General features: G+C 46.9%; 1 protein-coding gene across 2 annotated transcripts in view; it reads left to right on the forward strand.

Annotated features, from left to right (window-relative positions):
* Nucleotides 1-3,091: 3,091 nt before the first annotated feature.
* The window catches only part of LOC144511301 (transmembrane 6 superfamily member 1-like), a 59,078-nt gene continuing 35,083 nt past the window's right edge, over nt 3,092-27,086 (forward strand). Inside the window, exons 1-4 of one of the 2 annotated variants that reach the window (XM_078241532.1) lie at nt 3,092-3,584; nt 13,922-14,025; nt 14,150-14,247; nt 21,973-22,076. In XM_078241532.1, the coding sequence (XP_078097658.1) occupies nt 3,493-3,584; nt 13,922-14,025; nt 14,150-14,247; nt 21,973-22,076 (398 nt within the window). In that variant the 5' untranslated portion in view covers nt 3,092-3,492. Of the gene's footprint in view, nt 3,585-13,921; nt 14,026-14,149; nt 14,248-21,972; nt 22,077-24,482; nt 24,611-27,086 lie in introns of those variants that run through there. The other variant, XM_078241533.1, reaches the window with a different exon arrangement.

The raw sequence follows: 27,086 nt of genomic DNA on the forward strand, positions 1-27,086 counted from the left end.
TGGGAGAGACTAGAACTCGAGGGCACAACCTCAGAATGAAGGGACGCTCCTTTAAAACTGAGATGAGGAGGAATTTCTTCAGCCAGAGGGTGGTGAATCTGTGGAACTCATTGCCACAGAAGGCTGTAGAGGCCAGGTCATTGAGTGTCTTTAAGACAGAGATGTATAGGTTCTTGATCAATAAGGAGATCAAGGGTTATAGGGAGAAGGCAGAATAATGGGAATGAGAATCATATCAACCATGATTGAATGGTGGAATAGACTCGTTGGGCCAAATGGCCGAATTCTGCTCCTAGATCTTATGGTCTTATGGTGTGTCAGGAAGGAAGTTGCAGGATTTTGACCCAGCAACAATGAAGGAGCAGCATTATATATCCAAATCCAGATGGCGTGTGGCTTGGAGGTGAATTTACAGCAGTGGTGTTCCCATGTACCTGCTGCCCTTGTCCTTCTAGACGATAGAGGTCTTGGGCTTGGAAGGTGGTGCTGAGGAAGTGTTGGCAAGTTGCTGCAGTGCATTTTATAGATAATGCTCCCTGTTGGTAGTTTTGTAGATGGGGCACACTGCTGCCACTCTGTGCCGGTGTGAATATTTAAGGAGGTCCATGGGGTACCAATCAAGCAGGCTGCTTTGTCTTGGGTAATATTGAACTTCTTGAGGGTTGTTGGAGCTGCACTAGACTAGACTATGAATCAAGGAACTCAGCTAATGTTCTGGGGACCTGGGTTCAAATCCCGCCACGGCAGATGGTGGAATTTGAATTCAATAAACAGAAATCTGGAATTAAGAATCGACTGATGACCATGAAACTATTGTCGAAAAAACCCATCTGTTTCACTAATGCCCTTTAGGGAAGGAAATCTGAGGTCCTTACTCGGTCTGGCCTACATGTGACTCCAGAGCCACAGCAATGTGGTTGACTCTCAAGTGCCCTCTGAACAAGGGCAACTAGGGGATGGGGAATATATGCTGGCCAGCCAGTGATGCCCCTGTTCCACGAATGAATAATAAAAAACTCATCCAAGTGGGCATTCCATCAAACTCCTGACTTATGTGTTGTAGACGGTGGACAGACTTTGGGGAGTGAGATGTTACCGACTGCGCCACAAATAAACATATTCTAGAGATTCTGCAACCCTCCAAGGCTGACACATTAGGGTTGTCAATCCTCCAAGATTAGGCTGGAGTCTCTGGATATTGAAAATCAATCTCCTGGACACTGCAACCATGGAGACAAAAATCGTCAATTGCTTTTGTTACCTTGTTTGAATATTTCTCTTTACCAGATATAAAAATATTGAAAATGTGGATACAAAAGACTGTTTTACTGAGTCAATCAACATCCAATTTGGTAATGAGTCTTTTTGCTTTCCAATTGGCATAGGAAGGCAGTGTGTCGCAAGATGGATGTGTTAGCCAACCAATGGCTGGTGTGTGGGAGGGCAAGTCACGTGATAAAACCTCCAGGAGTATATTTAACCAAGTTGACAACCCTATGACATCTCCTTCCTCACTGTATCCTTAAAATTTGTGCTGGGGTGTTCGGGGTGATGTCAGGAAGTCTTGCTTCCCTCAAAGCGTAGTGAAAATCTAGAACTCTCTCCCCCATCTTTCAGACTGTGGGAGGAAACCGGAGCACCCGGAGGAAACCCACGCAGACACGGGGAGAACGTGCAAATTCTGTACAGATAGTGACCTAAGGCAGGAATCGAACCTGGGTCCCTGGTGCTGTGAGGCAGCAGTGCTAACCACCGTGCCACCATATGGTCCATTGTTTAACACTGGTTAAACACTGAGGTTTAACACTGAGAATGATGGTTTTGTTAGGGAAGGTTTAGTTTTAAGTTTATTTATTAGCATCATAAGTAAGGCTTACATTAACGCTGCAATGAAGTTACTGTGAAATTCCCCTAGGTATTCTCCTAGGAAGATATTAAATGGTCTGGCACCAAAGGCACTGCAACACGGATCGGACATGAGGGAACAGGCTAAGTGGGTGAATAGGCTACCCCTCTTACAAAAAATAAAATTATTTCCATCTAATTGGAATGATTCCTTGAGGATTTTTTTACTATTGGGTAACGTCTTTCCATTTTGCTTTTGGCACAAATATACCAACTCAAGTCAGAACGGCATCTGTCACAAGTGACCTGCCAACAGGCAGGTGGGCGGCACAGTGGTTAGCACTGCTGCCTTACAGCACCAGGGACCCGGGTTCAATTCTGGTCTCTGTGTGAAGTTTGCATATTCTCCCCGACACACTGCCTTCCTCTGGGTGCTCCGGTTTCCTCCCACAGTCCAAAGATGCGCAGGTGGATTGGCCATGCTAAATTTGCCCCTTAGCGTCAGTGAATCAGCAGGGTAAATATGTGGAGTTACGGAGGTAGAGTCTGGGTGAGATCGTTGTCGGTGCAGGCTCGATGGGCCGAATGGTCTCCTTGTGTACTGTAGGGATTCTACGATTCCATGCTTTCCCCTCACTCTCATGCCCCCAGTTCAATCCCATCGGCAAACGTGGACATATATTACCTGCCGTTCACATCACATTCCCACTGCGACCATGTCGGAGAATTTGGCGGCTTGGCAAATCTCCGTTCACTGTGGCGGGATGGGAAAATCCCACTGGCATCAACGGTGATAAAATTCCAGCCAAAGGTTGGGATTTTCCGGCCGGGCTCGCCCACAAGGCTGGAAATTCCCGCCCAAAGCGGATCTTTGCATGGTCTGCTGAATTTCCTGTTCTGCCCACTACGATCCCTGTGGCGGCGGGACAGTAAAATTCTGCCCAAAATGTTTTGGAAGCGGCAGACAATTGCCTCAAGATGAGGGTGCTTAGCCCAACCTTGAGAAAGCACCTTCGATCCTGGTCACACACAAATTGTGATGGAGCCAATTTTAGCTCTGAAGTTTAGAAAGATTGCAATCTACAAAGATGTCAGTGGCGCCACGTACAGCTTATTTAAATAAAAGATACATGCACAATCTCATTATCAAATGTACATTGCTTTATCATCGTCTTAACTACACTTTGCAACAACACACACACAGGGGACAGAATAACCCCAATGTGTGTTATAGCCTGCCCAGCCTGTAGCTGACAGCTGGGTGATGTGCTGACGTTAGGGGTATGGAGGGCTGCCCAGAACCAAAGCTGGAATGTGATTGTGCACCGGGATCGGAGCCAGGAGCAGCAGCCTCTTGGGTGCAGACAATCTCCATCCCCACCGGAGAAACGGTCCCCAGGACAACTGCTGCGCTTCCATCATTATTAAAACACCGCAATTATTCTGCTGCTTGAAGCTGAGAGGGAGAGAGAGAGACAGAGGAAGTTGCAGCTCTCTCTGAAAGAGACTTCCCTTTTGAATAACCCTGACAGGAGCCAGAGTGAGAGAAGACACTGGAGTTCAACATTACTAATTTGCAGCTCTGTAGTTTCGTAAAATAACAAAGCGACGGCTAATAATAACCACAATTGCTGCAACAGCTCCAAGATGACTGCTTCCTCTGCCACCAGGGTCTTTGTGTTGTCACTTGTGTCAATTCCAGTAACCTCCCTGTTTAATTTCTTCTCCACCAACAGCAGGTAAGTCTGGCGTTTCAGCCCGGTTTTTTTTTAATACCCAGGTGCTGTGTTGAAGCGCAGCAAAAATTGGGGGAGGTTTTACTGTTGTTCAAAGTATGCTAAAGTCACGGGTGCAGGAAGGGCAAACGCTTAAGTCGCTGTTCAACCTTGTTCCGACGCAGCACTGAAAGCTCATAGCGGCTGTTCGCCTTTTGCCCAATGGCCATCTGGACTGGCATTTATAATGTGTTCCATTAACTGGGCCAAAATAAACTTGTTTTGTATTTTCTTTTGAATAAAGCAACTTTTATTTTTTTAAAAAATCTGATTAGTCTGTAAAGTATTAGAATTTCTGCAGTACAGAAGGAGGCCATTTGGCCCATCGAGTCTGTACTGACTGCAAACCCATTGAGACCCATAACGCTGCCAATCCCCCCCCGACACTAAGGGGCAATTTAGCATGGCCAATCAACCTGACCCGCACATCTTTGGATTGTGGGAGGAAACCGGAGCACCCGGAGGAAACCCACGCAGGCACGGGGAGAACGTGCAAACTCCACACAGACAGTGACCCGAGGCCGGAATTGAACCCAGGTCCCTGGCGCTGTGAGGCAGTAGTGCTAACCGCTGTGCCGCCCATTGTTCCTGCTATATTGGTCTGCACTCAATGTGACAATCACACCTATATCTGGATTATTCTATCATTAGCATGATGCTATTTTTCACTCTCTGAAGGGCTGTTATCAGTCCTTCAGAGAGTGAAGTGTTTGTGTTTCACACTTGAGCAACTCCTGCAATGTAACTGTCACTGCTGTAATAGCATATATTAAACATACAGCATCTTTATGTTGTAATCATATCACTAACCTCATTCTGGTTAAGTGTGGCATTTGAATTCCATCATTTAAAAAAATTCTGCATCAGTAATTCTCCATCCTCCCCGCCCTCCCCCCCCGTCCGTCCTCCCCCCCCGTCCGTCCTCCCCCCCCGTCCGTCCTCCCAACCCCCCGTCCTCCCCCCCCGTCCTCTCCCCCCCCGTCCTCTCCCCCCCCGTCCCCTCCCCCACCGTCCTCCCCCCCCCCGTCCTCCCCCCCCCGTCCTCCCCCCCCCCCGTCCTCCCCCCCCCCGTCCTCCCCCCCCCCCGTCCTCCCCCCCCCGTCCTCCCCCCCCCCGTCCTCCCCCCCCCGGTCCTCCCCCCCCCCGTCCTCCCCCCCCCGTCCTCCCCCCCCCGTCCTCCCCCCCCCGTCCTCCCCCCCCCCGTCCTCCCCCCCGTCCTCCCCCCCGTCCGCCCCCCCCCATCCTCCCCCCCGTCCTCCCCCCCGTCCTCCCCCCCCATCCTCCCCCCCGTCCTCCACCCCCCATCCTCCCCCCCCGTCCTCCACCCCCCACCCTCCCCCCCGTCCTCCACCCCCCCACCCTCCCCCCCGTCCTCCCCCCCCCCGTCCTCCCCCCCCCCCCGTCCTCCCCCCCCCCCGTCCTCCCCCCCCCCCGTCCTCCCCCCCCGTCCTCCCCCCCGTCCTCCCCCCTCCCCCCTCCCCCCTCCCCCTCCCCCCCCGTCCTCCCCCCTCCCCCCCCCGTCCTCCCCCCCTCCCCCCTCCCCCCCCCGTCCTCCCCCCTCCCCCCTCCCCCCTCCTCCCCTCCCCCCCCTCCCCCCCCCCTCCCCACCCTCCCCTCCCTCCCCCCCTCCCCCCCCTCCCCACCCTCCCCCCCTCCCCCCCCTCCCCCCCTCCCCCCCTCCCCACCCTCCCCCCCCTCCCCCCCCTCCCCCCCCCCTCCCCCCCCTCCCCCCCCTCCCCCCCCCTCCCCCCCCTCCCCCCCCTCCCCCCCCCCCCCCCCCTCCCCCCCCTCCCCCCCTCCCCCTCCCCCTCCCCCCCTCCCCCCTCCCCCTCCCCCTCCCCCCTCCCCCTCCCCCCTCCCCCCCCTCCCCCCCCCTCCCCCCCCTCCCCCCCCCTCCCCCCCCTCCCCCCCTCCCCCCCCTCCCCCCCTCCCCCCCTCCCCCCCTCCCCCCCCCCCCTCCCCCTCCCTCCCCCCTCCCCGTCCTCCCCCCTCCCCTCCCTCCCCTCCTCTCCCCCCCTCCCCCCCCTCCCCTCCTCTCCCCCCCTCCCCCCCCTCCCCTCCTCTCCCCCCCTCCCCCCCCTCCCCTCCTCTCCCCCCCTCCCCCCCTCCCCTCCTCTCCCCCCCTCCCCCCCTCCCCTCCTCTCCCCCCCTCCCCTCCCTCCCCTCCTCTCCCCCCCTCCCCCCCCTCCCCTCCTCTCCCCCCCTCCCCCCCCTCCCCTCCTCTCCCCCCTCCCCCCCTCCCCTCCTCTCCCCCCCCTCCTCTCCTCTCCCCCCCCGTCCTTCCTCTCTCCCCCCCCCCACCAGGTGCACCGATTTCCCCCACAGTCCAAAATAGCGTGCTGGTCAGGTGCATTGGCCATGCTAAATTCTCCCTCAGTGTAACCCAAACAGTGCCGACTAGGGGATTTTCACAGTAACTTCATTGTTAATGTCAGCTTACTTGAGACACAATAAAAAATCTTTCCCTTTTACCTGGTTTCTCAAAGCTACCTTTTTGCCCAAACTGTTTATCACTTGTCCCTAGTCGTATGTGGTTTAATGTAAAGGCATCGCCTTCAGAACACCATCAGACAGACAGTTGAAGGGGGAAGAAAATGATGTTCAAGTTCAGTTGTTGAAGAATGTGGAAGTTCAAATGTGGAGAGTTGAATTCGTTTTACATCAATCCTTAAACGTAGTCCGGTAGTCTAAGGAAAAGGAAACAGGTTTGCATCATTGATTACACAAGCTCGTCAGTTTGAAAGCTGCCTCTAATTCCGTTGACAGTCTATAACATTCAGTGCAGTACCAAACAAGTGCTGCATTATATAAGGTACACCACAACAATCATTATTTGTTGTGGTACAATTCCAAGCAGAGGGTTTGCATAGTTTTTGAACTGATCTTGACTCATTATATTGTATGGTCACAGTAATGAGGAATAAGTTTGGAACCAAAAGGTCACTGCATGTTGCAGCTGGGATGCATGAAGCAACTTAAAATATGTTGTAGACAATTATGTTGCCCTTATCATAGAATCCTACAGTGCATAAGGAGGCCATTCAGCCCATCGAATCTGCACTGACCACAATCCCACCCAGGCCCTATCCTCATAACCCCATGCATTTACCTTAGCTAATCCCCCTGACACTAAGGGGCAATTTAGCATAGCCAATCCACCTAACCCGCGCATTTTTGGACTGTGGGAGGAAACCGGAGCACCCGGAGGAAACCACACAGATAGTGACCCAAGCCGGGAATCGAACCCGGGTCCCTGGCGCTGTGCGACGGCAGTGCTAACCACTGTGCCACCATGCCATCCTTTTGTTGTGGGTCGGTTTAGCTCACTTGGTTGGACAGCTGATTGGCGATGCGGAGCGACACCAACAGTATGGGTTCAATTCACTAGTTGAGGCTATTCATGAAGGCCCCGCATTCTCAACCTTGCTCTTCACCTGAGGTGTGGTGATCCTCAGGTTAAATCACCATCGGTCAGCTCTTCCCCCCCTTTGAGTGTATGAGCCTGTCATCTGGGACTATGGAGCCTATGGTGTTGTTCAAGGGAAACACTTTGAGCTATTATATTATGTATGAATGCAAGTTGTTGTTTGTTGCCTTAAACAAGTGCCAAGGATGAATATTCCCAGCCATTCACCTGCTGCATTGCTCTAATTTTGGCAAAACTCTAAGTTTAGATATATTGTGCTCGTGCCAAGGGAATGTCAACATGGTGTGAAAAGCATTGAGAAAATTCCTAGTCTCAGTTTTGTGATGGTAAAAGGGTTCAGTCATTGTACAGCCAGTGTACATATGAACAGGATTAGGCCATTCAGCCCATTGAGTCTGCTCTGCCATTCAGTATGATCATGGCTGATCAACCACTTCAGTACCTTTTTCCCACACTATCCACCTATCCTTTTGTGTCATTGGTGTTTAGATAACTATCAATCACTGCTTCAAACATGCTCCAATGACTGAACTGCCACAACCCTCGGAGAATTCCAAAGATTCACAACCCTCTGAATAAAAATATTTATCCCCGTCTCGGTCCTAAGTGTCTTCCCCCTTACTTTGAAATTGTGTCATAGAAATCATAGAAACCCTACAGTGCAGAAGGAGGCCATTCGGCCCATCGAGTCTGCACCGACCACAATCCCACCCAGGCCCTACCCCCACATATTTACCCACTAATCCCTCTAACCTACACATCCCAGGACTCTAAGGGGCAATTTTTAACCTGGCCAATCAACCTAACCTGCACATCTTTGAACTGTGGGAGGAAACCGGAGCACCCGGAGGAAACCCACGCAGACACGAGGAGAATGTGCAAACTCCACACAGACAGTGACCCGAGCCGGGAATCGAACCCGAGACCCTGGAGCTGTGAAGCAGCAGTGCTAACCACTGTGCCACCGTGCCGCTAACCACTGTGCCACCGTGTCCCCTGGTTCTAGATCTCCACATCTAGATTCTTAAACCAAGGGAAGCATCTTACCCGCATCTACCCTGTCTGTTCCCTTAAGTATTTTGTAAGTTGCAATGAGATCAGCTCTCATTCTTCAAAACCCTAGAGGGTGCAGGCCCAGTTTACCCAATCTCTCTTCATAGGGTGGTACTGCCATCCTGAGCACAAGTCTGAATAACCTTTGTTGCACTCCCTCTATGGCAATAATATCCTCCCCAAGGCAAGGGGAGCAGAACTGCACACAGTACTCCAGATGCGTTCTAACCAAGGTTTGATGTAATTGGAACAAGGTTTCACTTCTCCTGTATTCAAACCTTCTTGCAATAAAGGCCACCATGCTATTAGTCTTCCTAACCTGCATGTTAGCTTTCAGTGACTTATTGGCGAGGACATCCAGGTCCCTTTGTATATCTACACTTCCTAATCCCTCAGCATTTAAGAAATATTCTGCACATCTGTTCCTCCGACCAAAGTGGATGACCTCACATTTTTCCATATTGTATAACATCCGCCATGTTTTTGCCCACTCACCAATCTATCTAAATCCTCTTGAAGCTACCTTGCATTGTCCTCATGACACACATGCCCGCCTAGATTTTATCATTCACAAAATGGAAGTATTACATTTATTACATCCAAATCATTAATATATATTGTGAACAGCTGGGGCCCCAAGTACTAAACCTTGTGGTACCCCCACTCATCACAGCCGACTAATACAGGAATGACCCATTTATTCTTACTCTCTGTTTTCTGCCTGTTCATCGATCCTTAATCCAGTCTCCTATCCCATGTGCTTTAATTTTACTAACCAACATCTTGTGGAGGAAGTTATCAAAAGCCATCTGAAAATCCAAGTACACTATGTCCACCTTTACCAATTCCGTTAGTAACATCCTCAAAAAACTCTAATGGGTTTGTCAAACATGATTTTCCATTCATAAATCCATGTTGACTCTGCCCAATGAGATCATCATTATCTAAGTGTCCATTTATCACATCCTTTACAATAGATTCTAACGTTTTCCCTGTCACTGATGTAAGGCTAACAGGTTTGTAGTTTCCTGTTTACTAAATCCCTCCCTTCTTAAATGGCAGGGTGACATTTAATACCCTCCAATCTGCAGGAACCAATCCACAATTTATAGAATTTAGGAAGATGATCACCAATGCATCCATTATCTCTATAGTAACCTCTTTCAGCACTCTGGGATGTCGAATATCAGGGCTGGAATTTTCCCACCTCGCCCGCGGCTGGGATTCTCCAGTCCCGCTGTAGGGAATGGAGGTTCGGCTGAGCACAAAAATTATTCGTTCTCGCTGGCAGCCACAGTGGGGCGTGCAAGACCGGAGAATTTCGGCCAAGGTTCCGGAGTCGTATCAATCTTCAGTCGCATTAATTTCTCCAATAAAACCTGCTTACTAACACTAACTTCCTTCAGTTTCTCATTCCCCCAGGTTCTTTGGATCTGTAGTTCTGGGAGATTTCCTGTATTTTCCACAGCGACGACAGACACAAAGTAATCATTTAGATTCTCTGCCATTTAAAGTAAGGTTTATTTAATAGTCACAAGTAGGCTTACATTAACAACGCAATGAAGTTACTATGAAAATCCCCAAGTCGCCACACTCTGGTGCCTGTTTGGGTACACTCAGGGAGAACTTAGTATGGCCAATACACCTAACCAGCATGTCTTTCGGACTGTGGGATGTCATCTATTTTTGTCAACATGTCAATCTATTCATGTCATCTATTTTTCTATTCCCCAGTGTAAATTCTCCGGACACTGCCTGTAATAGACCCACGTTTCTCTCAGCCAAAAGTTTTCTTCTTACATACCTATAGAAGCTTTTACAGTCTGCTTTTTACTGGTTTACGTTCATATTCTATTCTCCCTTTCATCATCAGAATCTTGATCCTCCTTTGCTGTATTCGGAAATCGTCCCAATCCTCAGGTTTATTACAATGTCAGACAACTTTATCGTCTTTTTCTTTAACTATTATACAATCCTTAACTTCTTTTGTTAGCCACAATAGACTGAAGTTTATTTTTAGGTTTTTGTGCCTTGAAGGAACGTATAATTGCTGTAAACTGTGTAATAATTCTTTAAATAAGTTGCCTTACCTTTTAATGTATTTTCCCAATCCACCTCAGCCAATTTACCTCTCAAATTTAGCACTCTGGCTTTAGGTTGAACCACCTCACTTTCAAACATAATGTAAAATTCTATCATATTGTGGTCACTCATCCCTAAAGGTTCTTTTACAAGAAGCTTATATATTAGCCCTTTCTTCTTACATAATGTTAGATCTAAAATAGCCGGCTTTCTAGTTGGCCCCTCAATGTACTGCTCTAGAAAACCATTCCCAACACACTCCTTGTGGGTAGATATGTAGAAATAGGACAAAGAGAACAAAGAACAAAGAAAAGTACAACACATGAACAGGCCCTTCGACCCTCCAAGCCTGTGCCAATCATGATGCCCTAACTAAACTAAAAAAAAACCTTCTGCCCTTACTCGTCCGTATCCCTCTACTTCCGCCCACCCAGATGTCTCTTAAATGTTGCTAATGTGCCTGCTTCCACCACCTCCTCTGGCAGCGCGTTCCAGGCATCCACCACTCTCTGCGTGAAAAACTTCCCCCGCATATCTCCCTTAAACTTTTCTCCTCTCACCTTGAACCTGCAGCCCCCTTGTAATTGACACTTCCACCCTGGGAAAAAGCCTCTGACTATCCACCCCGACTATGCTCTCATAATTTTGTAGACCTCTATCAGGTCTCCCCCTCAGCCCCCATCTCTCCAGTGAAAACAATCCTAGTTTATTCAGTCTCTCCTCATAGTCAATGCCCTCGAGACCAGGCAACCTCCTGGTGAACCTTCTTTGCATTCTCTCCAGAGCTTCCACATCCTTCTGGTAGTGTGGCAACCAGAACTGTACGCAATACTCCAAATGTGGAAGTTGTACTTTAAGTTGATTCTGCACTTTATTTTTGAGAGCTGTTTATTTTCACATAAATAGATTGGCTCAGACCTTCCAGTCATCAGATGGCTGGAGGCCTGTTGTTAGACTCAAGATTGTGTTGGGACCCCATAGAAGTTCAGCCCACATTGACTTCTGTGAGAATTCCCCGGGACGTTTGAACTTCTGACAGGCAATTATCCTGCTTCACAGGACATACCACAAAAGTCTCTGACTCTGAGATATTGGACATACTTACCTGGATAGTTACCCAGGAAATGCTGGACAGAAATCGAACTGCTCGGTAATTATACATTGAACCCCGAATTGCTCTACTCCCCTCCTGACTCCCTCTTTGACCCATTGACAATCCCTGACCCCCGGAGGTCATTGAAGCTTCTGGGTGGTCGGGGAAATGGTTGGGTGATGTCCTGGCACTTTCCCCGACGCCCTTTCTGGGATTTACTGTGTTTGCAAGTTGGTTCCAAATATTGCCACAATTACTGCAGTTCAAATGTACTCCCATTGGCTGTGAAGTGCATTTATACATCAGAAACATAATGGCAGCCTTGGTATTACAAATATAAAGTTTAAAAGATCGTTATATTTTGGGACCATGTCTTTAATTTCAGATAAAGTGGAAGAATGAAGGGGGCCATATGACCTATTTTGAATTCTGCTCAAGAACAAGCTTGGATATCCTCGTTGTTGAAAGTTAAAGGGGGGGGGGCAGCTTGTTTTACTGGGAAGAAGATGCATGATATTCCTACCTCTAAACAATGACCAGAGGAACTGTGCTGACGATAGAGAGACTGTGAGTCTTCAAGTCCCAGGGAGGTGTTAGGATTGTCCGGTTTGTAAATGGCTGTACGTTAAATTGTCTGCTTAATTCCAAGATAGGTTTAAGTTGGGGGTCTAGGGGATAGTTAATTGGCATTTCTACCTGGATACAAGGCCCGTGTGGTTCATGTTGCTATAGAGATGGGCCTTGAAAGGGGAAGAATGCAAGGAAGCCATTGTGGGATTGGGTTGCAGGTTTTTCTAAAAGAATATGACTGAACCTTACAGACAGGGTCAGTGTGCAATAATCTAGAAAAGAGAGAGCAGACAGATAGAGGTATCCAGTGTCTACTGTTCACCAGACAGGACGGGGCTGGTGCCTGGATTGAAGAGACTGATTTCATGAGGATTTAAGCAAAGCTGGGGATTTGCCTAACATTGGCTAGAGGGGAGGAACTCCAATTCGTCCCTCACCATGAAAGTCAGTTCTGGGATTAGAAGTTATCGGACTGGAAAAGGTAAAGAATGGAAGCCAGTCCTCTTGAGCTAAGTTTCACTTTGAACTGGTTTCAGGAGAATGAAATGTCCATTTAAGAGACAGAATAAAGTATAATGACGGAGGGAGATCTTTAGTCATTTAAAATATTAAACGAGGGATCTTTTCTATAGTTTAGAGTATAGGTTGCCTACTGAAATAGTGATTAATCAGTGTTGCTTAGAGTTTGTTACAGTGACAGTCATAAAACTTGAATCTTGCTTTCAGGCATTTACTGGCAGTTTAAATTCATAGAATCCCTACAGTACAGAAGGAGGCCATTCAGCCCATCGAGTCTGCACCCAGGCCCTATTCCCGTAACCCTCATTTACCCTGCTAATCCCCCTGACACTAGGGTGAATTTAGCATGGCCAATCAACCTAACCCACACATCTTTTGGACTGTGGGAGGAAACCGGAGCACCCAGAGAAAACCCACACAGACACGGGGAGAAAGTGCAGACTCCACACAGACAGTGACCCGAGGCTGGAATTGAACCCGGGTGCCTGGCGCTGTGAGGCAGCAGTGCTAACCACTGTGCCACCGTGCTGCGCCTAAATTCCTTATCAAAAGTTATCTGTCTTTATGGGGATCATAACATTGGGTCACATTTCCTAATTCAATTCAACTTTTCTGTGGCTGTTCTTAAGGACTGTTAATTATGAAGGCTTTCGTCATTTAGAATGTATAATAATTTAGCCATATAGACTTGATCCATAATCATATGGCGGCAAGGTGGTACAGTGGTTAGCACTGCTGCCTCAGAGCGCCAGGGACCCGGGTACGATTTCCAGCTTGGGTCACCGTGTGCGTGGAGTTTGCGCGATCTCTGTGCGGGTTTCCTTCCACATTTCTAAAGACGTGCTGCTTAGGGCGCATTGGCCATGTTAAATTGCCCCTTAGTGTCAGGGAGCTTAGCAGGGTAAATACATGGGATTACTGAGATTGAGTCGAGGTGGGATTGTTGTTGGTGCAGGCTCGATGGGCTGAATGGCCTCCTTCTACAATGTAGAGATCCTAAGAGTAATGGTTAGAATGTGGAGCTTGCTATCAGAAGAATTGTTGGGACAAATAACATACAAGCATTTAAAGGAAGCTTAAGTTGAACATAGAGGAGGAAAGGATTGGACAATTACGCTGATAGAGGTTGGAGGAGTCTTGTGAAGCTTAAGCACCAACATGGTCCCCTGGGTCTGAGTGGCCTGCTGTAGATTCTATTAAATTCTATGTAACACCATAATGTAACTCCTCAATTTTCCCATAGGCATCATGCTTTCAATGCCTAGGCCTGAAACTCTGGGATCCCCTCTCTGAAGCTTCCTTTCTCCTTTAAGATGCTCCTTAAATCCTACCTCTTTGATCCCACTTTGTCCTAATATCTGCCTCCGTGACTTGGTGTCAAGTTGTATCACGCTCCTGGGATGTTTTGCTCTGATGAAGTCACAATATAAATGTGAGGTGTCGAATGACATTGTTGAGTTTTTGTTTCTCTAACAAAGGTCAAACTCTTTAAGAAAATCGTCAAATAAAATGAAACTTCTGTTTAAAATTGGCTGACATTTATTTTTACCTTGGCAGCCCCTGGACAATCCTTATTGTTGCGTTGCTGGTCTTGATATCGGTTGCAATAATTGCATTTTTTCTGGCAAAAAAGAAACCACCGAAGGATCCTTTATTCTACGGTGAGTATTGCCGAATTGCGGTGAATATAATCGAATGCAAATCCAATTGATTTGTCTGATTTATACCTTGAGAAAGCCCTGAAATAGATCCCATTGTAATTATACACTATCTTCTTCATGGTAGTTTATGCAGTGTTTGCGTTTACCAGTGTGGTGGACCTTATTATAGGACTTGAACAAGATGGACTCATCGATGGATTCATGACTCATTACTTGAAAGAGGTAAGCGAAGACACTGTGAATCCGCTGTTAAAGGATTTAGGGTGAATTTTAAAGTTCATTTATCAGTGTCACAAGTAAGCTTACATTAACACTGCAATGAAGTTTCTATGAAAATCCCCTAGTCGCCACACTCCTGTTCGGGTACAGTGAGGGAGAATTTAGCACGGCCAATGCACCTTTCAGACAGTGGGAGGAAACCGGAGCACCCGGAGGAAACCCACACAGACACGGGAAGAATGTGCAAACTCCAGTGACCCAAGTTGGAATTGAACTCGGGACCCTGGCACTGTGAAGCAGCAGTGCTAACCTCTGTGCCACCATGCCACCCTGACTATGACGTACATGTTTAGATATCTCTCCTGAACATACAAGAACACAAAGCCCAACAGTTAGGAGCAGGAGTGAGTCATTTTTCCCCTCATGCCATTCATTAACATCATGGCTGATCTGATTGTGACCTCAACTTCACTTTCCTGTCTATCCCCCAATACCGTTAACTCTCTTATTGATCAAATCCATCTAACTCAACCTTTAATGACCCAGTTGGTACTGTGTCTGGGAACGAGATACCCACCGATTAATTACCCTATGATAGAAATGTTGCTCCTTGCCTCAGTTTTTAAATGGAAGATCCCTAATTTTTACATTGTGGCCCCTAGTTCTTGACTCCCTCATATCTTCTCAATATTCCAGCCTGTTAAGTCTTCTCAGGATCTTGTGTGTTTCAATAGATCACCTCTCAATTTTCTAAGCTCCAAGGGGTACAGGCCTAACCTGCTCAACCTACCTGAAAACGAAAAAAACAAATATATTTCCTCAAGTCAAAATGATCCTTAGACATTGGGAAATAGACATTATCTGCAGTACAATTCTTCACTGGTAGGTTGAGTCAAAAAGGATCCTGTGGGAGCACTACTTTGGGAGCGGTGACTAGTATAGCGGAGACTAATTTTAAAAAAGCAAAATTGGTCGCTTGGTAATGTAGAACTTGAATATTGCTGGGAAAAAAACATGCTGTTGAAGCTTTTCATCTTGCACTCATCAGGACAGATGCAAGAATATCAAATTTCAAAGGGAAAAACAATTTATGCTGCTTGGAAGATGGGGTGCTGATTGGTTGGCAAGTGGGATAACTGGACAGGAATTCTGCAGTCTCATATGCTCCACTACCACTGCCAGTGAGAGCACAGAATTTTGTGCTCATCCAAATTTCCATTCACAGCAGCGGGACTGGAGAGTCTGAGCTGCGGACAAGGTCGGAGAATTCCAGCCTGATCTCTGGTGCATTCTCCAAGACATTGTCCGAAATTCGCCCGTCTCACCCGCTGCAGGAATGGTAGCGGGTGAGACAGAAAATTTGGTGGACCACTCAAAGATCCGTTGAGCCCAGGTGGGAATTTCCGGTCTTAGGGGGCATGTAGTCGGAGAATCCCACCCAAAGCCTCATCCAATCAAAGTCCACTTGCCAACCACTCAGCACCCCTTTTGTCAGACATTATAAATTGTTCTTCCCTTTATCATGCTTTCAATGCCTAGGCCTGAAACTCTGGGATCCCCTCTCTGAAGCTTCCTTTCTCCTGATCAGTGCAAGACAAAAAACTTTGACAGCTTGTCTCTTTTTTTTCAGCAATGCTAAAACAAAATTACTTATTAAAGATGTAATTGTGTCCAGAAGTCATGTATAGTTCTCCCTATTCTCCCTACTTAAACTGCCTTCAATGTCTCAGTTAAGTAGAATTATCTCAAGTTGTAGAAACAAGCATTTTTCCAATGCTGAGAGGCACCAACTGTCAGACTTTCAGGTAATGATGACCTCCAGAAAATCTTTTGCTCACTGAATCTAGACAGAGATAAGTTGTGTTTATTTTATCCTTCGAATAACCTTGGGTGCAGATTTCCTTTGTGCTATTTTTAGTGACATCATAAACCAGTGCATTAAGATTACATCTATTATTCTGCCAGAGATAATGAATGGAAGAAACCCTTCCTTATTTTTCAAGCTCTGTCAGAGAGGTAGGATTTAAGAAGGATTTTGTTGAAAGGAGATAGAGGGGGTTTAGGGATTCTACAGACTGGGGTCTCAGTGGTGGGTGACAGGGATACACAGATCAAAGGAAGGGAGCATTTTGGACGGGATGGTTAGAGGAGTTACAGATATACAAGTCCACTTCACTTATTTAGTGAACACAAAGTCCCTCAGCCAAGCAATTTCTCCCCTTATTTGCGGAAGGATATATTGGCCTTGGAGGGAGTGCAGAGAAGGTTCACCAGGTTGATACCGGAGATGAGGGGTGTTGATTATGAGGAGAGACTGAGCAGATTGGGTTTGTACTCGTTGGAATTTAGAAGGCTGAGGGGGGATCTTATAGAGACCTATAAGATAATGAAGGGGCTGGATAGGGTAGAGGTGGAGAGGTTCTTTCCACTTAGAAAGGAAACTAGAACTAGAGGGCACAGCCTCAAAATAAAGGGGGGTCAGTTTAGGACAGAGTTGAGGAGGAACTTCTTCTCTGAGGGTGGTGAATCTCTGGAATTCTCTGCCCACTGAAGTGGTGGAGGCTACCTCGTTGAATATGTTTAAATCACGGATAGATGGATTTCTGATCGGTAAGGGAATTAGGGGTTATAGGGATCAGGCGGGTAAGTGGAACTGATCCACTTCAGATCAGCCATGATCTTATTGAATGGCGGGGCAGGCTCGAGGGGCTAGATGGCCTACTCCTGCTCCTATTTCTTATGTTCTTATGTTCTGGACCTGCTGTGTTGAGTGCGGAAAGGCCTCCACTGAGTGTGGATTAGACACTCTCCTATGACGTGGTGTATAGTTTGCTCTCTCCCACAGGCACATAGGGGGCTGACACTAATGTCCCACCTGTGGAGGTTGGCCAAGCAGGGGCTGTGGCCAATCCTGAACCTGTTGAGGGTGGACCACTCTTTCCTTGGAAGGTTGAAACCAGGCAGCTGTTGGGTTGGGTTTGAGACCAGGTACTTGTTTGTCGTGTCCAGTGATTCCCCTTCATTTGCCCAGGTGGAAGTTGCGCTGAAATCCCACGTGAGAGGGATTTTTCCAGAATGGCCTTCTTGATTGGTATCTTGGGTGGGCTGAATGGGTCAGCATGAAGTGGCAGGTCGGTGGGGGGGGAGGGGCATTGTGAACTTTCTATCATTTTGTGGGTTATTGCAAGTCAGCGGATATGTGGGAAGAGTGATGTTCGCCGGGACAGGGAGCCATGGGGGTGGTGTTGAGCGTGGTGTTCCATAGAAATTAGAAGCAGGAGTAGGCCATTTGGCCCTTCGAGCCTGCTCCGCCATTCATTATGATCATGACTGATCATCGAATTCAGTATCCTGATCCCTTAGTAATGATACACATGGTAGCATTTAGCTAGGTGACAATTCCGCATGTGCATGCGTACGTGCGATGATTTTGACCAAACAGGGGTGCACTATTCTGCCACCGAGTATGAGGGTACAAGTGCTGAGTACCAGGCCATGAAGTGATCTAATTCTGAGTGTAAGAATTTGTAAACTTAACATTTCCACTGCCCTTCTCCATCTCTATCTCCCTTTCCATCTCTTTCTCACCATTTTTATGCTCATCGAACCCCTCTCCACTTCGCCCACTTATCTCTTAGCCTCCTTCAATCTCTGAGCCCCAGTTTCCCTGCTAGAGAGAATTACATATTGATCTGTTGAACTGGATACAGATATGTTCGGACATGTTGCGGGCATCTTGAGCCTAGTGTTTATAGGGAGAGCTGCTCCCTTCACAATGGTCTTAGTAAACCCTAGCATTAGATGTTTGGAACAGCATGGAATCCAGCAACAGCAAACGGGGGTTGAAGTTACAGCCATGATCTTATTGAATGGCACAACAGGCTCGAGGGCCGAATGGCCTACTCCTGCTCCTAATCGTATGTTTGTAAACTGTTTATTATAGACAGGTTCATTACAATTGCATTTGAACTTTAATTTCTATGATGATGAATATTGTTATCATATAACAAGATAACATAGGGACCAAGGTCCAATTCCAGCTTCTGATCACTATCTGTGTGGAGCTTGCGCCTTCTCCCCATGTCTGCGTGTGTTTCCACCGGATGCTCCAGTTTAAAGTTTATTTATTAGTGTCACAAGTAGGCTCACATTGACACTGCAATGGAGTTACTGTGAAAATTCCCCCAGCTGCCACACTCCGGCGCCTGTTTGGGTACACTGAGGGAGAATTTAGCATGGTCAATGCACCTAACCAGCACATCTTTCAGAGTGTGGGAGGAAACTGGAGCACCCGGAAGAAACCCACACAGGCACGGGGAGAACTTGCAGACTCCGCACAGACAATGACCCAAACATAGAACCCAGGTCCTTGGTGCTGTGAGGCAGCAGTGCTAACCACGGTGCTACCATGCCGCCCCTCCAGTTTCCTCCCAAAGTCCAAAGATGCGCAGGTTAGGTTGATTGGCTTTGCTAAATTGTCCCTTAGTGTCAGGGGAATTAGCAGCGTAATCATGTTGGGTTACGGGGATAGGGTCTGAGTGGGATTGTTGTGGATGCAGGCTCACAAAAAGCCATGAATGTAGCCCAATCCATCACGCAAACCAGCCTCCCATCCATTGACTCTGTCTACATTTCCCGCTGCCTCGGCAAAGCAGCCAGCATAATTAAGGACCTCAGGCACCCGGGACATTCTCTCTTCCACCTTCCTCCGTCGGGAAAAAGATACAAAAGTCTGAGGTCGCGTACTAATCGACTCGAGAACAGCTTCTTCCCTGCTGCTGCCAGACTTTTGAATGGACTTACCTTGCATTAAGTTGATCTTTCTCTACACCCTAGCTATGACTGTAACACTACATTCTGCACTCTCTCATTTCCTTCTCCATGAACTGTATGCTTTGTCTGTATAGTGCGCAAGAAACAATACTTTTCACTCTATGTTAATACATGTAAAGCGTCTTAACAACACCAGGTTAAAGTCCAACAGATTTATTTGGTAGCAAATACATGTGACAATAATAAATCAAATCAAATCAGTGGGTTGAATGGCTGCCTTCTGCACTGCAGGGATTCTTCAATGAATGTTATTAGCTAAATAGTTGAAGCAGAGTAAAATACAGAGCAACAGGGGAAAGTCAAGACAGTTTGATTTGTATAGGGTTGCTCCAGCAAAGGTCAAGCACAGACACAGTGGGACAAATGGCCTCCTTCTGCTCTGTAGAAAACTTATGGTTACTTTGAACTGAAGCACCCTTTTGTCTTGTTATTGAGACTTTTCAGTTTGAATTCAAATCTGGAAAATAATAATTCACTGTATCCATGTTTGTCAAACCTTCTTCAGAAAATAAAAACTGCAGTCAGGAGGCGCTGTCCTGAAGCCGAACTGGATTCGGTATTCATTATTCATTAAACAGTTGATTCCGCTCAGCTACATTGCTCTGGTTTCATTCGGATGGTAGGGATGAAAGTTCAGCACCGTGTTTGCGATTGAATTCTATGATAGGAAATTGGGGCACAGTTCAGCTCTGAAATGAGAAAATGGCTGAAGGCGCCTTACTTTTATTAGGGGTAACGGTTCATAGGAAATAAAAGTAATGAATTGACCTTTGAATGTTGTTTTCAATTAGATTTATATATCAAGCAATATATTGGTGCCAGCTCCGTCAACTGGGCACTGAGTTCCCATGAATGAGGGCCCCCTCTCACACCCTCCCTTATGAGGCCTCAGGCACAGATACATGGGAACACCACCACCTGCTGGTTCCCCTCCAAGCCACTCGCCATCCTGACTTGGAAATATATCGGCCGTTCCTTCGCAGTCGCTGGGTCAAAATCCTGGAATTCCCTCCCTAACGGCATTGTGGGTCAACCCACAGCACGTGGACTGCAGTGATTCAAGAAGGCGGCTCACCACCACCTTCTCAAGGGGCAACTAGGGATGGGCAATAAATGCTGGCCGGCCAGCGATGCCCAGGTCCCACGAATAAATAAAAAAAACAGCCGGGTTTGCTGGGTGAGTTTGGGAGCCACGGGAGAACTGTAAGTCCCATTGAATTTCTGAGCTATCACTAAATTCCAGGGACAATTGACTTTAAGTGGCCCGTGAATGAGCCTAATTACCTTCCCACCCCCCCTTGGGCAGGATTGGATGCAGTTTCCTCAATGTCTGAAATCCGGTGCACGTTCTCCTGCCTGATTCCACCAGAGACCCCACGGCCCCGCCCCTCGTGTCATCTGGTGGGCTTCAATAAACTCAGCCACAGGGAACAATCCCACACACAAAGGAGTTTGCAACTCTTTTCTATTAATGCAATGTAATGGTAGATCAATTATTTTAAAACTAAGGTTGATAGATTTTGATTGTCCAAAGGCATTAAGGGATATAGAGCAAAGGCAGGCATATGGATTAGCTTGTAGATCAGCCATGCTCTAACCTTGAACTTTTATGACCTGTCTAGTTTTCACCTTTGTGCTACTGCGTGTAACTGAAGGGTGACGTAACCAACCTTTTATCTGGTTCACTGGAATATTAATGAATAGCCTCAGTACAATCGGTGAATGTTGTGACAAAATATCAGTGACTTCGGTAAAGGCCAGGGTGACCAACCATTCCGGGCAAATAGCACATGGGACACTAAGGGATACTGAGCCATGGGGAGGCCATGAGTGAGGAAAGGGCTGTTGGAGGTTCAAAGCAACACTGTGCGAGTAGGTGGGGATGGGGGTTGGGTGATGTGAATCAGCTGCGGGTCCCACCCTGAGTCTGATGTCCATTTTCAACATGGGGCAGCACGGTGGCACAGTGGTTAGCACTGCTGCCTCACAGCGCCAGGGTCCCAGGTTCAATTCCGGCCTCGGGTCACTGCCTGTGTGGACTTTGCACATTCTTCCCGTGTCTTTGTGGGTTTCCTTAGGATGCTCCGGTTTCCTCCCACAGTCCAAAGATGTGCTGGTTAGGTAGATGGACCATTCTAAATTGCCCCTTTTGTGTCAGGGGGATTAACAAGGTAAATACGGGGGTTTACAGGCCCTGGGTGGGATCGTTGTTGGTGCAGGCTTGATGATCTGCATGGCCTCCTGTACTGTAGAAATTCTATATCAGATTCCCTTGTAATCAGATTTCTTAACACCTTGGTTCAGGACTAGCTGTCTTTCAGTAATAGGAATAAATAAATGTAGAGGCGTTCTCAGTCTGGCTTTCAAACACTTAATAAAAGCAAATTACTGCGGATACTGGAATCTGAAACCAAAAGAGAAAATGCTGGAAAATCTCAGCAGGTCTGGCAGCATCTGTAAGGAGAGAAAAGAGCTGACGTTTCGAGTTCAGATGACCCTTTGTCATAGGGTCATCTGGATTCGAAACGTCAGTTGTCCTTACAGATGCTCAGTAAGAAGTCTCACAACACCAGGTTAAAGTCCAACAGCTTCTTACTGTGCTTACCCCAGTCCAACGCCGGCATCTCCACATCATGGCCTTACAGGTGCTGCCAGACCTGCTGAGATTTTCCAGCTCTTTCTCTTTTGGTTTCAAACACTTAAGTTGTTATAAATAAGTTAATTTATTTACATTTTTGCAGCATGAAAAGGCCTTAAAGTTATGAGCTTTTCTTGAATTTATGGATAGTATTAAGTGTAAAGAGAAGTTTTAATAACTTGAGCAATAAAGTCAGATGGTGACTGTTGTTTGACCTCTGTACTTACAATGGTTGCCCTTTTCTTTTGATTGTACAGAGCGAACCTTACTTGAGTACAGGCCATGGCCATATGATTTGCTACTGGGATGGTTCAGCACATTATTTGATGTATCTCCTGATGGTTGCAGCTATCGCATGGGAGTAAGTTACATAGGCAGTTTCTGCTTTAAAACAGAACATGATTGTCAATGTCCATCTGTGTAGCATCGTGTGTGAAGTAACACTTTGGGGCGGCAATGGCCTCGTGGTATTATCACTAGACTATTAATCCAGAAACTCAACTAACGATCTGGGAACCTGGATTTGAACCCCGGCACGGCAGACGGTGGAATTTGAATTCAATAAAAAAATATCTGAAATTAAGAATCTACTGATGAGCATGAAACCGTTGTGGGAAAAACCCATCTTGTTCACTAATGTCCTTTAGGGAAGGAAATCTGCCGTCCTTATCTGGTCTGGCCTACATGTGACTCCAGGGCCTCAGCAATGTGGTTGACTCTCAACTGCCCTCTGGAATGGTCCAGCAAACCACTCAGTTCAAGTTCAACTAAGGATGGGCAACAAATGCTGGCCCAGCCAGTGACGCCCATGTCCCACAAATGAATTTTAAAAAACCTCACAATTCATGATTTTGAAACTAGGATATTATAATAGAGAAACCCATTCAGTGTGTTTTCAATGAGTTAATCTCTTGCTATTATGAGAGTCTCGCTAATTTGCTACATGTTTGTCTATCCTGAGATTATTAGGAATGGACAGTAAATGGCAGCCTTGACACAGGAGCCGCCATCCTGAGGTGGAACTAGAAGATGGGCATTCTCCACTATCATAGAAATCCTACAGTACAGAAAGAGGCCATTCGGCCCATCGAGTCTGCACCGACCACAATCCCACCCAGGCCCTACTCCCATATCCCTACATATTTACCTACTAATCCCTCTAACCTATGCATCTCAGGACACTAAGGGCAATTTTTAGCATGGCCAATCAACCTAACCCGCACATCTTTGGACTGTGGGAGGAAACCGGAGCACCCTGAGGAAACCCATGCAGACACGAGGAGAATGTGCAAACTCCACACAGACAGTGACCCAAGCCGGGAATCGAACCCAGGTCCCTGGAGCTGTGAAGCAGCAGTGCTAACCACTGTGCTACCGTGCCGCCCATTATATATCTGCAATCTAAACTTCATGTATTCTCTTTGGTCTGTTTATTTACACCAATTGTCACACCATCTTTCTAATTTCTTGAGCGTGAGCCTGAGGAAGGATGAAAAGATGAAAGCATTTTCTTTAAGGCATCTTTCCATGTCTTTTAAGTTTATTTTCCATGGGATGTGGGCATTGTGGGCTAGGGTGGCATTTGTTGCCCATCCCTAATTGCCCTTAAGAAGGTGGTGGTGAGCTGCCTTCTCGGAATTGCTGCAGTCCATGTGGTGTAGGTACACCCGCAGCGCTGTTAGGAAGGAAGTTCCAGGATTTTGACCCAGCCCCAGTGAAGGAACGGTGGTGATGTGATTACAAGTCAGGATGGTGAGCGGATTGGAGGGGAACTTGTAGGTGCTGGTGTTCCCATGCATGCACCGCCCTTGTCCTTCTAGCCGTGGGTTTGGACGTTGCTGTCAAAGGAACCTTGATGAGTTGCTGCACTCATCTCGTAGACGGTACACACGGATGCTGCCACTGTGCGCCGATGGTGGAGGAAATGAATGTTTAAGGTGGTGGGTGGGGTGCCATTGAAAGCAAGCTGTTTTCTCCTGGATGTTGCCGAGCTAACATTTTTTTTTAAGGCTTATCTTATTGAAATGTTCCTTGTTTTTAAATCCAGACCTTTGTGCAGACTAATATGGCAGACCCAGGGATAATGGGAACTAAACTTCAAAAGATATAATTACCATGCAGGCTTCTAATAATTAATGCACCTCTCTTAGTTCAGCCATCTGTTTTTGTTTAAAACCCTCTGCATGTCCTTCATGCAGCGTGGAATATAAAGCAGCCCTTGTTTACAGTGTGACCTGATTTGATGTAACGTTCAACATTGTGTTCATCACAAAGTAAACCTATTAACGAGCTGCAGATTAATTAGTGCAATGATAAATTTATTGAGCGACAGTTAAAAGTACTCAATCAAAGGTTTTTGTTCCGCAACTCAGGGGAAAGGCCCCTGTAAAATAGCAAAACATTTTAATTTTCATCAGGTAGGTTTTGAAAAAGCTCCTATCTTCATGAATAAGTTTGGAAAAATTATGGTTGTAAAAGAATAACTGAGTGCCGTTTTGCTCACGATTGTGCGCAGACAATGCACTAATTCATACATTCAAAATCATGAGGGTTTGGACAGAGTGGATAGGGGAAACTGTTCCCCCTTGTTAAAGGATCAAGAACGAGAGGGCACAATAAGAAGTTTCACAACACCAGGTTAAAGTCCAACAGGTTTATTCGGTATCCAAGCTTTCAGAAAGCTTGTGATTCCAAATAAACCTGTTGAATTTAACCTGGTGTTGTGAGACTTCTTACCGTGCCCACCCCAGTCCAACGCCGGCATCTCCACATCAAGAACGAGAGGGCACAGGTTTACAGGAATTTGTATAAAAGAAGCAGATGTGATGTGAGAAAAAGCTTTTCAGCGAGTGCTTTGAGTCTGGAATGCATTGCCTGGAAGTATGGTGGAGGCAAGTTCAATCGAGACTTTCAAGAGGATGTTAGATGATTACTTGAATAGAAACAATGTGCAGGGGTACGGGGAAAAGCCAGGGGAATGGCACGAAGTCATAATTCTTGTTTGGAGAGCCGGTGCAGACATGATGGGCCAAATGGCCTCCTTCTGCACCATGACAATTCTGTGATGTTGTGAGTTCATTCAGGTAGAAACATAGAAACTAGAAGCAGGAGTAGGCCATTCAGCCCTTTGAGCCTGCTCCGCCATTCATTTTGATCATGGCTGATCATCAAATTCAATAGTATTTACTGCACTGCATAGTCCTTTTCATAAACAAAGGTTTGCTTGCATTGCCCTTCCAATTTTCTTCCCCTTGAACCTATATGTCTATCAGTCATTGATTCACTCTGGAATACAGTTCACGGATTTGCAATTTTTTGGTACTTTTTAAAATATTCATTTACGGGATATGGGCATCGCTGGCTGGGCCAGCATTTATTGCCCATCCCTAATTGCCCTCCATTTCAGAGAGGGCGGTTTGAGAGTCAACCACATTGCTGTGGGAGTGGAGTCACATGTAGGCTAGGCTGGGTAAGGATGGCGGATTTCCTTCCCTAAAGGACATTAGTGAACCAGATGGGTTTTTATGACAATTGACAACAGTTTCAAGATCATCGTTAGACTTTTAATTCCAGACTTTTATCGAATTCAAATTTCACCATCTGCCATGGTGGGATTCAGACTCGGGTCCCCAGAGCATTATCCTGGGTCCCTGGATTACTAGCGACAATACCACGATCCCACTGCCTCCCCGTAAAGTGTGAGTCCAGATGGTGAATTGAGGGATTTGACCATCGGTGATCCACTTCTGTGTCTAGTCTTGTTTGCAGATAATCTTTGTTATGCAGTTGATTTAGCAATGGTAAATGCACAGCTTGATTAGGTGCTTAACAATGCAGAAATGGAAAGTCCCCATTTGACTTGCATTAGGTTAGATGGAATGGCGGGAGGGGAGATATCATTGGATCCTTGGGTATTAATCTATCTAGTGCTGATTGCTCCCAAGCCTCTTAGAAGTCTGTTTGGGTGGTACCATACAAGGCCATCTGGGTTGAGAGCGGTTGTGACAATGCTTGTGTTAGAATAACAACCTGACACTTGCTGTCAAAGCTCATGAAAAAGAATGGTCACTTTTCAGGGTAGGTGCTGAGAGGTTGTTTCCCCTTGTGGGAGAGTCTAAGACCACAGGGCATAATCTCGCAGTAAGGGGTTGCCCATCTAAGACAGAGATGAGGAGGAATTTTTTCTCTTAGAGGTTAGTGGGTGGCATGGTCGCACAGTGGTTAGCACTGCTGTCTCACAGCACCAGGGACCCAGGTGCGATTCCCAGTTTGGTTCCTTGTGCGGAGTCTGCACGTTTTCCCCGTGTCTGCATGGGTTTGCTCCGGGTGAACAAAGAACAAAGAAAATTACAGCACAGGAACAGGCCCTTCGGCCCTCCAAGCCTGCACTGATCATGCTGCCCGATTGAACTAAAACCCCCTACCCTTCCGGGGACCATTTCCCTCTATTCCCATCCTATTCCAGTATTTGTCCAGATGCCCCTTAAAACTCACTATCGTATCTGCTTCCACTACCTCCCCCGGCAGCGAGTTCCAGGCACCCACCACCCTGTGTAAAAAAACTTGCCTCGTACATCTCCTTTAAACCTTGCCCCTCGCACCTTAAACCTATGCCCCCTAGTAATTGACTCTTCCACCCTGGGAAAAAGCTTCTGACTATCCACTCTGTCCATGCCCCTCATAATCTTGTAGACTTCTAACAGGTTGCCCCTCAACCTCTGTCGTTCCAGTGAGAACAAACCAAGTTTCTCCAACCTCTCCTCATAGCCAATGCCCTCCATGCCAGGCAACATCTTGGTAAATCTTTTCTGTACCCTCACCAAAGCCTCCATATTCTTCTGGTAGTGTGGCGACCAGAATTGAACACTATATTCCAAGTGCGGCCTAAGGTTCTATAAAGCTGTAACATGACTTGCCAATTTTAAAACTCAATGCCCGGTGGATGAAGGCAAGCATGCCGTATGCCTTCTTGACTACCTTCTCCACTTGCGTTGCCACTTTCAGTGACCTGTGTACCTGTACACCCAGATCCCTCTGCCTATCAATACTCTTAAGGGTTCTGCCATTTACTGTGTATTCCTACCTTTATTAGACTTTCCAAAATGCATTACTCCGGTTTCCTTCTACAATCCAAAAGACGTGCTGGTTAGGTGCATTGGCCATGCTAAATTCTCCCTCAGTGTACCCAAACAGGCGCCTGAGTGTGGCAACTAGGGGATTTTCACAGTAACTATATTGCAGTGTTAATGTAAGCCTACTTGTGACACGAATAAACTTAAACTTTAAACTAGTGATTCTGTGGAATTCTTTACGACAGAGGGCTGTAGAGGCTGGGTCATTAAGTATGCTCAAGGCTGAGACAGACAGATTT

The sequence above is a fragment of the Mustelus asterias genome, chromosome 24, assembly GCF_964213995.1.
Source record: "Mustelus asterias chromosome 24, sMusAst1.hap1.1, whole genome shotgun sequence".
NCBI lineage: Eukaryota > Metazoa > Chordata > Chondrichthyes > Carcharhiniformes > Triakidae > Mustelus > Mustelus asterias.